The 12,561-nt window shown below is 36.5% G+C and overlaps 1 protein-coding gene across 31 annotated transcripts in view; it reads right to left on the bottom strand.

Moving 5' to 3' along the window:
• Positions 1-12,561, bottom strand: part of Rims1 (regulating synaptic membrane exocytosis 1) — a 492,115-nt gene that overhangs the window by 413,812 nt on the left and 65,742 nt on the right. For 29 of the 31 annotated variants that reach the window (XM_090338558.1, XM_090338574.1, XM_090338557.1 and 26 more), the window contains exon 2: positions 9,524-9,604. The exons of the other annotated variants lie outside the window; for them this stretch is intronic. In XM_090338558.1, coding sequence (XP_090194684.1) covers positions 9,524-9,604 — 81 coding nt within the window. The remainder of the gene's footprint in view (positions 1-9,523; positions 9,605-12,561) is intronic. 31 annotated transcript variants of the gene reach the window in all.

Consider the following 12,561-nt stretch of genomic DNA (forward strand, 5'->3'; position numbering starts at 1 on the left):
AGGCCGAAAGAAAACTCCTTAATTCCCTATGGAAAAAAATATCATTTTGTTAAGATTGGGTGAGGACTAATTCATGAAAACAGTTAAGAACTAGTTAAATTCCATGAAGCTTAAGGCCCAGGAAGAATATTTTCATTTGATATTATATCAAACTATTACAAAGCTGGATGCTGGTGTTTTATGAGTATAATCCTAAATATTCAAGAGACTGAGTCTTGAACTTTCGGAGCAGAGATTTCTGTGAGACTTTTATCTCCAATTAACCAGAAAAAAAAGATATAGAGGTATAGCTCAAGTGGTAGACCACCAACCTTAAGTGAAATAGAAAGAATGAGGACTTGAGTTCAAGGCACAGAACACTCTCTTCCCCTCCTTCCCTCATTCCCTCCCTCCCCCCTTACACACACACACACACACACACACACACACACACACACACACACAAAACCAAACCAAAATATAAGGGATTACCACAGTTTTTCACATATGGAATCAAACTCTTTTAAATACCCATGTACTAAAGAAAGTTTTTTCTACTCTGAGCATTCAGAAAAATTAAACAAAATATTCTCATTATTGTTATGGTAGAAAGAGGGGCTTTGGAAGACTTTGTGAATTGGCATAAACGGATTTGCATTAACCAGAAAATCTCATAAAGCGAATGAAGAGTATAAAAGCCACACATTTTTAAAAATCCTGTCACTTTCTAATTATAACTATGATTTGGAAATGTCAATGTTCCTAGCATGCTCTGTTTTCAAGTTACTGGCTGTACTTATTTTATTCTACAAGACAAAAACATACTTTTCTAGTTAGACATTTCATATTTTGAAAAATAAAATATCCATGCCTATGACAGGTGGTATTAATTGGAACTGTACACTTGAAAATGAATATCACTTATTGTATAGGAAAAATTTACTTCAGCTAAAATATTATAATTTTATTTTTTACATTATAATTTTAAAGAAATTTCATGGCTAAATATATTTTAGATAAGTCTTGCCTCTGAAACGTACTTTCATTCATGAAAGACGTTCTCTCTTTTCTTCAGTAGCTTTTATTCAATAAGTAAGTGAGACTTATTAATATTTTATTGTCTTTAGTTGCACAAACAGGTTTTATTTCAAGAGGGAGAATATTTTCATTTGGTATATATTTTAAAATATTTATTTCCTCGTGTGTACCCAAATACTTACATGCTTATTAAATCTTCTGTCTCAATAGTATATTAAAGTGAGAAGTATCATAAAATTTACATAAAATAGAAAAAATATCTAATCACCTTTCAATTTTATTTATTTTCCCATTTCAATTTGTTTTTACTTATAAGACCTGAAGTTATATGAAAACTATCTAAAGGAATATTATTGAGCCCCCTAACTTTTTTAGCCTTTAACATATATTTTTGTACATACTTAAAAATTACAGCAAATCTGTATGTTTGCTTTAGGATTTATGAACATAAGCATATTAGATGATGCCACGGTGTACTATGAAGCCTCTTTCCCTACATGCAGAAATGGAAATATTCCTGTTCTCTGTCCTTGCTTCAAAATGCCAAAATGAATCCCTTCTCTCCCATCTCCATTGCTGTCAGAAGAGTGGAATTTGCTCTTCATGATGTGTCTCATTCATCATGAGTGTTTCCACAAAGGTCTATTAGCCTTGTTCCTCTCCATTTGTGTCAGTACAGTGCCTTAGAAGTGCTTCAAAGGACTCTTCATACAAGCTAATCATAAACTCAAAGGTCTATATGGCCCCTAAAATGAAACAGTTTTCTAATCCATTGCCCTTTCCTCTTACTGTGTAGGGACTTCTTTCAGTTGTCATTCGCATACAGGGCAAGAACCATGGTGTCTACTGTCTTGTCTGCATAGTAGTCCCTCCCAAGGCTTTTCAGTCTTTCATCTTTTTATTTTTTGTTTTGTTTTAATAAATCTCTCCTTAACTTTCACTAACACTCAGAATCTTCCACCAGCAAATTCTATAAATAGATTTCTCTGTGTAGTTTTCTACATCTGAATCCCTTAGTGCAGGCTCTTGCTAAATCTTGTTTTTTATTTTTCTGTTCTCTGTTCTTTTCATTTAATTTTTTAAACTTCTTATCAACTTTAAGAAGCTGTATAAAGAGGTTTCCAGTTAATAGGTGAATTTATGAGTACTATGCATCTTGATTAATGTCAACCCTGTTCACAATTTCCCCCTAAATTACTTGTTTTAAAATCTATAGTAGTTCGTGACTAGACAGTCTCCTCTGTAGTACTCTATGCTCAACAAGCTCAAGTGATACCATTAAGCTGAAACATGCAGATAGGGTCCTCTAAGTCTCTGTCTATGGACAGAGAGGTATAACAGCAAAGACTGATTGAAGAGAAAGATAAGTAGAGCTTCTGAGAGTTGAGAGGGATCTCAAGCCAGGGCACCGAGCAAGTGTGTCAAGGAGAGACCTACATGATTCTAAGGTCACTGGATAGCTTTGAGCCACATCATTCCCCAGACACCATAGTCTTTCTGTTCCCTTGGATCTTTCATGTGCCCATTTCTGGGCACATTTCCAGTGTCCCACCAGTCTACCATTCAAGGTAAGTCTTCCAGAGGCAATAGGCTATGGCATATGCCCAGGGCCTTGTGTGTGGACCTGTTGAAGGCCATGGTGGTGTGATGACCAGGACACAAAATACTAAAGCTCTGTGGGAAGGAGCCCCTTGCCTTATGTGACAAGATAGCTACCCATAGAGTTTAATTTCTAGTGATCATGCAGTTGTGCCATGCATAGTCCAGGAAGTAAGCGGAATGGCTACTCAATTTAGTTCACTGACAGTTATGTTGTAGGGGGATCTCTTCTCTATCACAACATGACTCCATGGAGTTCTTGTTTGCTTTCTTTAAACCTGATGATTAGAACGCTACTGGAAATCAGATTGGGTATCATTCTGGATCCACAAGTCAGTCACTCTCTATGTGTCCTACCAGGAGACAGATGAAAATCCACATGACTGTATATATGTTGATTGCTGAATTCTATTATATAAATCTAAAATGAATACAAATATTAATATATTGCATAGTTTTGATAACTATGTATAAAAACAATCCAAAGATTTCCTTTAAATTATTATTGACATTTCAGTCATTTTAAGCCCCCTGCATGAGTAGTCATCATTTAATGAATACAATATATATATTTAAATGTTTGTGGAGTTCAGGAAGATGAAGCATGTGTGCCCTGGGTGGCTCTGGGTTCCTTGTTGGTCCTGGATGACACGATTCCTCTGTCCCTCTGATCAGTGACACACTGCTATTTATGATTTTATTGTGTGATTGATACACACTATTTTACTCTCTTCCCAGACAGGGCCACACTAGTTCTTTGATAGAAAAGAACTGGATAAAAATCAGGCATGAAATATACCGATCTGTCAGGATAAGGTAATCTCCTGTAAAAGAGACATTTGGCCACAGATCACCAGATTTCCACCAGGATGAAGTAACCAATAGAAGGAATATTATAAACAGCTATGACTACCCACCCAGAGGCTCATCAGAGAAATAAAGTTTATAGCAACTCTCCAGAGAGGGTACAAGATCAAATTCAAGAAAAACAAACACATACTAAGGACCTGCAATGAACACAAATGTTAAATAACACCAGCAAATGATGTTTTTAGCCTACTATTTGCTCCTTCTCAAAGACTGCACCACAAGTTGACTAAATACTAATTACTCATCCCTTAAAAAAATCACATTATGGTTTCAGATTCTAAATATCCTTCCATGAACAGCCAATCTCACAGCATAACTTTTTCCCTTAAACATATTTCTAATTTAGACCTTTTTATCATGTCACATTCATTTTTTAATTATATAACTATCTCACCCTGTCACAACTTGAGAAGAAACCTTTAGACAAGAATTCTCAATATAGGGACCGGGAGTTTGGCCTAGTGGTTAAAGTGCTTGCCTAGCATGCATGAAGACCCGGGTTCGATTCCTTGGTACCACATACATAGAAAAAAGCCGGAAGTGGTGCTGAGGCTCAAGTGGTAGAGCTCTAGCCTTGAGAAAGTCCAAGGACAGTGCTCAGGCCCTGAGCTCAAGCCCAGGACTGGCAAAAAAAAAAAAAAAGAATTCTCAATAAGATAAGCAAGTAAGAAATCTATCTCATTGATCTGTATCTTTTACTTGAGGAATAAAAATTCAAGAAAATTCAACTTCTTGAACTCTGTGAACATTTTAATGTATTTAATGATTTCATGAAATGGTGACTACTCAGGCAGGGAGCTTAAATGATTGAAATCTGAATAATAACTTAAAGGAAATTGTTGGATTGTTTTTATATGTAGTTATCAAAAATATGCAATATATTAATATTTGCATTCATTTAGGGTTCTACAACATTTTCTACCTCTCTGTGGGTGTTCAGTAAACTTTCTTGAAAAGTCATAGATAAGGCTTGATCATGGTGATTTTCATTTGTAATTTCATGTGGAGGTGGGAAGGTCCAAGCGATCCTTGCCCAGGAAAAAGCCTCAGACCTTCTGTAAAAAGTCAAATACAGGACAACAGGAAGGAGAACATTGTTCAAATGGTAGAGTATTGGCCTAGCAAGGGCAAGGTCCTACTATCACTCCCCAGTACTGATGCCTTAAAACAACAACAACAAAAACCATCAGAAATAAAATCAACTACTTGTACCATTTCTTTTTTCAGATCTCTTATTTCTTCCTCAAGCCACTCAGAAGAGAGCATTTCTACCTACATACCTGGTAAGCCTTTTATGGCAAATACTATCAATGATCTAGACATGAGCAAAACCATGGGATATTTTTAACTGTTATTTACTGACTTTCTGTTTTCTCTGACAGTGTAGAAATCTCCTGTGAATCCCATACTACCTTAATGCTAGCCCTCGCCTTTATAAACCATTGTTTTCATCAATTGTATTAGAAAAACCTCCTTACTTTCTCCATGCTTTAATCCCTAGTGTTACCTAGGGCCCTGTGCTATTTTTCTCTCTGGTGATCTCACCTACTTCTCCACTTAACAAGTGCTTCATTCATAGATTCGAACGTTAGGCTCCATCTATACCCATAGCCACTATATCAAAATCTGAACTTAATCACTGCACATATTACTGAGACGGAATGACATCTGCGACTTCTTGGTCAAGGTCTCTCTCACTCAAACTATTAATATGGATTTCCTGTGTCACCCTTCCTCCCTCAAAAATTTTTCTTACAAACAGGTTCAACTAGCTATAAAGCATCATCTGTATCACTTCTTACGCCAATCTGGAAATGTCTCCTTCACACACCTTCAGTACACCAAATCAAGACAAGTATATGTGTTTGGATTATTAATCTGTTGGCTGAATTAATTGTATCTGGTTTTGCAAACATCACATTCATACTCGATTTTCCCCTACTTCTGTCAAATAATGTAAATAGATATGTATATCATGAAAATCTGGTTATGTCAGTCTCTTGAAAGTCATTAGTGTAATTAGTTGAAATTCCTTAGTATAATTCACATAACTAAATGTAACATACATTACATTTAATAATTTGACTCACTTTTCACATGCAGAATCTTTTTTGAGTGTGTATGCCAGTTCAGGGACTTGAACTCAGGGCCTGAGCACTGTCTTGGACTTTTTTCAAGGCTAGAGCTCTACCAGTTGAGCGACTGCACCACTTCTGAGTTTTTCTATCTATGCAGTACCGAATAATTGAACCTGGATCTTCGTGCATACTAGGCTTACACTCTGCCACTAAGCCAAACTCCCGGTCCAGCATACAGAAAATTAATTCTGTATTAACTTACTAATCTTACGTAATTAATAGTTTTCATTCTCTCATTTAAAAATTTCAAACAGGGGCTGGGAGTTTGGCCTAGTGGTAGAGTGATTGCCCAGTACGCCTGACACTCCGGGTTCGATTCCTTGGTACTGGATACACTGAAAAAGTAAGAAGTGGTGCTATGGCTCAAGTGGTAGAGCACTGGCCTTGAGGAAAGCCCAAGGACGGTGCTCAGGCCCTGAATTCAAGCCCCAAGACTGGCAAAAAAATTAGAAAATAAAAAAAAATTGCAAACAATTTCTACTTACTAGTGGTTGTTGGTTTTTGGACCTACTAATGGATGGTGAATTATAACTTTAAACATTTTTTAAATGTTTAAAAATATCTACTTTGAACTTGCTCTTTCTGTATATCTTACTTGAAAGACATGTATACATTTATAGAGAGCTCAATTTACAAATACCACTGTACCAAAATAAACAGAAATAATGACTCTGAAATTTTTTTTTGCCAGTCCTGGGCTTGAGCTCAGGGCCTGAGCACTGTCCTTGGACTTTCTCAAGGCTAGAGCTCTACCACTTGAGCCTCAGCCACTTCCAGCTTTTTTTTTTCTATGTATGTGGCACCGAGGAATTGAACCCGGGTCTTCGTGCATGCAAGGCAAGCACTCTACCACTAGGCCAAACTCCCGGCCCCTGACTCTGAAATTTTTTAAGTCACCTGCAGAGAAGTGCACTATTTTTATCCAAAGCACATAGGAGGATCAAAGGAACTATGACAAAACAAAAGAAAAAGTTCTTGAAGCTGTTGCCTCTTCTCCCATAAACTCAGAATAGACACCAGGTTCAATTTTACTAGGTTCAATTTTAGTTATGACAGATTTCCACATCTGTATGTCTGAGGTTTTTTTATTTTTTATCCATAAGGAAAGAAGGAAAAGTCAGGTTGGAAAAAATGAGAATTGTCACTGCTTAGCTAATAAAGTCCAGTTTAACACTGAAATTGGAATGAATGGGACCAACTGAAGTGGGACTTAGTGTGTTTGGAGGGGTGGTGCACTTGCTTGAGTACTCTGTATAAGTACTGGAGTCAATTCCCAGCACACAAAAAAGTGAAAACTAAATACCACTGGAACTTCATAAATGGTAATTAATTTAAAAATCTACCTTAATTCCCCAAAAATCTTTCTCAAAAATTACTTAATCCCAATAAAGACCTAAGTTTTCTGTGAATTATCAAGAATTTTTCTAACATTAGAAAGCAGTCTTATTTAAGAAGATGTACAGAATATGATCTCAGGCTTGGTGGAAAGTTCTTGAAGACCCAGCTATTCGGGAAGCTGAGGTGAGGCAGAGAGAACACTTGAACTCTGGAGTTTGACATCAGCCTGGGAAACATAATGATACCATTGCTCAAAAAGACATAAAGAGAATAATGGTCTGAGGGTCTAATCTACAGCTAGGACCAAGTCATGAGTTCAAAGGCCAGAACTGCTCAAAAAATTGGAGTTAAAAAAAGAGAAAACTATAGAAAGGAAATATAAAATGCTTCTTCCATTTGTTTGCATTTATCAGTGCAACTATAAGTCACTTCTGCTGTGGTTAAAACTGTTTTATATTTTGGAAAATACTATAATTATATATAGAAGATGGTATTCAAATATGCTACTGAGAAAAAAATTATAACACATTTACTGAGCCTCTGGAAAACCATTTTTAAATGTGATAGCTGAAGCATAAATGACTTCAAATTATTTTTCCTGTATGTAATCCACTAAACATAGGCATTCAATGATCAAAAGAGAAAGCACACAGAGAAGAAATCAAATTTATGACCTTTGAGTTTTAAACGTACCTTGCTCTGAAGACTGCTAAAAAAAAATCAATGTAATAAAATAGCACAACCAATCTTCTAAATAAAATTATATTCCTGATAAGAATTATCTTTATCTAATTTTTCTCATTGTTAATAGAAAATTGGCATAGTAAAATAGTCACCAAAATTTAATTTTCCTTCTAGTCCTTTTACTGCTGTATGACTTTATCTTGTTTTACATTAAAGAATTCTAAGACAGCTGAAGAAATCGGTGGGAAAAACCTCCTGAAGAAATTGTATAACTGCCTTCAACAACTACATTGCTGCTTAATAAAATTAATGCTAGGAAGCTGGAACTCGGGTTATAAGAGATCTGAGGTCAAAGGGGTGCAGAAGAATGAATAAAGCAAGTGGGAGAGTACAATCATAATATTCAATGTACACATATGAAAATGGAACTAGGAAAATGGAAGAAATTGGCAGGTTTGGGGAAGACAAGGAAAATGATCGAAGAGATGATATTGGTCAAATGCATTCTACTTAGAAACTGCTGTTGAATGAACCCTCTCTGTACAACTACTTGATGATAATTTAAGAAATAAAGGAAAAGACATATTTCTTCAAAAGCTTTTGCCATGGTCCTTGGAAAGTAGCATTTCCCTGGTCATAACTACATGGCTGTAGTGCTTGAAGAAAATTGCTGCTACTGCTGCTCCTAAGACATTTGGATGCAATTTTCACTTTTCTTACCAGAACATCACTATATTTAGAGAAGTGAATAAATAACATTACTCTGCAGAATGCTCATATTCTTTACATTTTATCTCATCAAACACCACCAGGTTTGCATGCTTGGTTTCTTCTCTATGCCCTCATCGCCCCTGTGGTTGATCACTTAATAATAAGCCATACCTACACATAAGAAAACAATAATAATTACTTTAATTTTACATTACCTTTAAGTAATGTAATGAAAGTTATTTCTTTATTGACACATTCAGGTGCGCTCTCTCTCTCTCTCTCTCTCTCTCTCTCTCTCTCTCTCACACACACACACACACACACACACACACACACACACACATCCATCTACAAATAAGAAATAAGATATTGTATGTGTGTCGGTGCTGGAGCTTGAACTCAGAGCATCACAGATTTGTTTAGCTTACTTTTTCCCCCTCACAGTACTCTATCACTAGTGTTACATTTTTACTTCTGGAGTCTTTTTTCACCATTCCTGGGGCTTGAACTCGGGGCCTAAACACTGTCGTTGGGCTTTCTCAAAGCTAGCCCTCTACCACTTGAGTCACAGAACCACTTCCCAGATTTTTCTATGTATGTGGTACAAAGGAATCCAACTCATGGCCTCAAGCATGCCAGGCAAGCACTCTACCCCTAAGCCACACTCCTGACTTAACTTTTGGCTTTTTGTTGGTTAATTTGAGATAAAAGTCTCATACACTTTTCTGTCTGGGCTGGCTTTGAACCTTGATCCTCAGAGTTCAACCTCCTGAGCAGCTAGAATTACAGGTGTGGGTCACCAACTTTCAGCACTCTCATCATGTTTTATACTCCAACCCACAGACCTTTTGAAACCAAAAATAAAAGAATAAGAAACAAACAATTAGAATTGCAGTTATTCTTGAGCCCTAAGATAATGTTTCCCTGGCCTCTAATTATTTGGAGCCTGTAATAGGATATTATCACTTCATGAAATTTTTGATTCAGAGCTCATGTTTCTGGACAATTTTATCTAATTGAATAGTAGCCTTCTTTAAGAAAAATATGCACATACCAGAAAAGCCAGAGTATATACTCCAACATGCAACGTGATTGAATGAATCTGTACCCAGTGATCTGTGTAAGAGAGTACATTTTTCAGTCAATAGAACCAGTGCCATACTTACGGTGGAGGCTGGTGGGGCTGGCTTTCAGCATTTCTTGGTGTTTTGCAGGCAGCAGTCTTCACCATATCCCTGACCACACACCTGGGGCGCATGATAGACAGCACAATGCACTATTAATTCTAATAAGATAGAACAAATCTGGAAATTAAACACAATCTAAGGGAAAGTATCCACAAGCCCCTACAGTATTAACTTCCTAGAAAAGGCTATGGAGTTGCAAATCTTTGACTTGACTTTCAAATATTGAATTAGACCCAAATAAAGTCTGTGTTGGCCTCCATATTTGATTTTTTTCTATAAGCATTAATAAAATGATTGTCAGCAACTTTTCCCATAGCTGGAAAGCTAATGAAAGATTTGCCCTCACCATGTGAAGACATCTAAAAGCTTGAAAGTAGGAACAGTTGTTGTGTTTGATGTATCAAAAAATAAAGCAGAATAGTCTACAGTATTGGCTATTATACTAAGTGACATAATCACCACACAACAGGCCTGACAAGCCTCCAGAATGCTCCATGTTTCAAATCCCCTTTCCACAGAAGAGAAATGATAATTGGAAGGAAATCTGCACCTATAAAATCTACATGTGTTTGTGTGTATGTAAAATAAGAGAAAGTATTTCTAAAATGTAAATTAAAAAATTGTAAAAATGCCTTTTTGCCTTAAATCCTTTACCATAAAATAAATAAATGCAGAGATCAGACAGTATCACACAGACCCAAAGGGCAGCAGAAATAGCTGGCTTCTCTTACTGAGGTAACAGGGCATAAAGACCATGGGGGAGATTCACTGGGTAAAATCAGAAAGTAACTTTAATTTGTAGCTGTACTTAGAAAATACGATATTCCTTTACCTCCAAAGCTTTAAACCAAACACCACAACACTGAGTAAGGGAAATCTTGCTGATAAAAGCAAGACCTTACACCTTAGTTTTTGGCTAAGGGGAACTGTTTCTTAAAATCCCCGAATTCCTGGAAAGTTTTGGTGGAAGCTTCCTGGAGATTAGATGACAATGCCAGTCTTTGTTTTTGTTTTTTTTGTTTTTGTTTTTCCCAGCTAGGGACAGTGGTGCTACAGTGCTGGAACCACTATTTTCCCAGAGCTAAAGCTGCATGGCAAATTCTCCACTTCTGAAAGAAATGATACAGGGAGACAGGACACAGAAACATGCAGACACACACTGACAGACACAGATGCACACACGTACACACACGCACACTGCTCATTTCAAACAAGATCAAAAGAGGCTCAGAAGTCTCTATGTCACACAATGAGAAAGAAAATGGCGCCATTTTAAAGCCTCGACTCTCCTGCTGTCAAAATAAAGGTAAAAGAATGTGATGTTATGGGCTGGGAGTTTGGCCTAGTGGTTAAAGTGCTTGCCTAGCATGCACGAAGACCCGGGTTCTATTCCTTGGTACCACATATATACAAAAAAGCCGGAAGTGGTGCTGAGGCTCAAGTGGTAGAGCTCTAGCCTTGAGAAAGTCCAAGGACAGTGCTCAGGCCCTGAGCTTAAGCCCAGGACTGGCAAAAAAAAAAAAAAAAAAAAAAAAAAAGAATGTGATGTTACTTAACAGCTATTGCTAAATTCTCAGTGGATTGGTGAGAAATATCTACAGGATCCATAAAACCTTGTTCCAGTCTCAGAAGGAGAAAGCCTTTCTTGTATCAGCTTTAAGACAACTGGAATGAAGGTAGTTGTTAGAGAAACAATATATTATTTCTGAGTCCTGGAATTTCCTTCTAACATATTTATATTAGATACAACACCTAGAAAGTAGCACAGGAAAATCATGAATTATTCTCACATAACTAAAAATAGCCTTGGCAGTATATTTAATCTACATGATCTGGTGTGTGAAAATACCAGAAACATCACCAACATGGAAAAATTTTAAGGAAGAAAAATCATGTTTCCTCTGTTTGTTTTTCTTTCTCTCAAGTTGCAGGCATTTATATAAAGCATCAGACTAAAAGACATCAGCTGGGCACAGTAGCTCAAGCCCATAATCCTAGCTACTTGGGAAAAAGATGGAAGAATTGGGTTAGTGGCTATCTGTCTGAATAAATGGCTGCCTGCCTCAATGTGTGCCTGTCCTTCTCAGCAACACAGGAAAGCACAAATAGGTGGATTACATAGGGGCCAATCCTGACACGTAAAATAGCTAATCTGAAAAATTACCAATGAAAAACGGGGCTGAAGAGGTGGAAGCATGAGTCTGTGAGTTCAATTCCCAGTCCTACCCCAAAAAACAATAATAATAATTCTACCACCTAGAGATTCTTTTACATATGCTTTGAAGTGATTATTGTCTAAGAAATTAAGAATAGCCAGCATGGATGGGTTTCCAAGCCAATTTTCCCCCCACAAGCGAGAGCATTTACCTAGCCTCAAAATCCAGTGGTTTGGGTTTTAAACTACAATAGTTGACACTTACTACAGGATGTATGTGCTAAAGAATATTTCTGATAAAAAATCTCAGTTGAATTTCTGAATGTTACTTTTATTGGATAATAAAAACAAGGGCATTGCTCTTCAGAAATTACATAATTAGAATTTAACTTAATTATAATCCATAAACAACAGAATATCATGTTCCATCACCGTCTCAGCCTGACCATAAGACACACATCACTAGTGATATAACTACCAAGTTTGAATTTTGTTTCGGATTGCTAAGTATTCAACCAATAACTTAATCATGACAATATCTATCTACATTTCTAATCTGAATTATTTTATATAAAAAGTCTTCTACATATAAGAAAAGAAAATGCCAATGATCAGAACAAGATACACCAAGGTTACAATAGTTTAGCTCTTAAGACTTTCATTAACCTGCATGGATTATTTGTCTAAGATTCAGTAATAATCAAATTGTGTCTTAGTTTAAAGTGACAGAAATGTTAGAGTTTTGATAACTCTAATGTATGGAAATTACCTAGTTCTAACAATTTCCATTGTCTTCTAGGCATTAGACATAATATAAATAGGGGCCTCTTGTTCCCCAAGAAACACAGCAATGGTATTTCAG

This window comes from Megascapheus bottae, chromosome 8, assembly GCF_031878675.1.
Source record: "Megascapheus bottae isolate mThoBot1 chromosome 8, mThoBot2.hap1, whole genome shotgun sequence".
Lineage (NCBI taxonomy): Eukaryota > Metazoa > Chordata > Mammalia > Rodentia > Geomyidae > Megascapheus > Megascapheus bottae.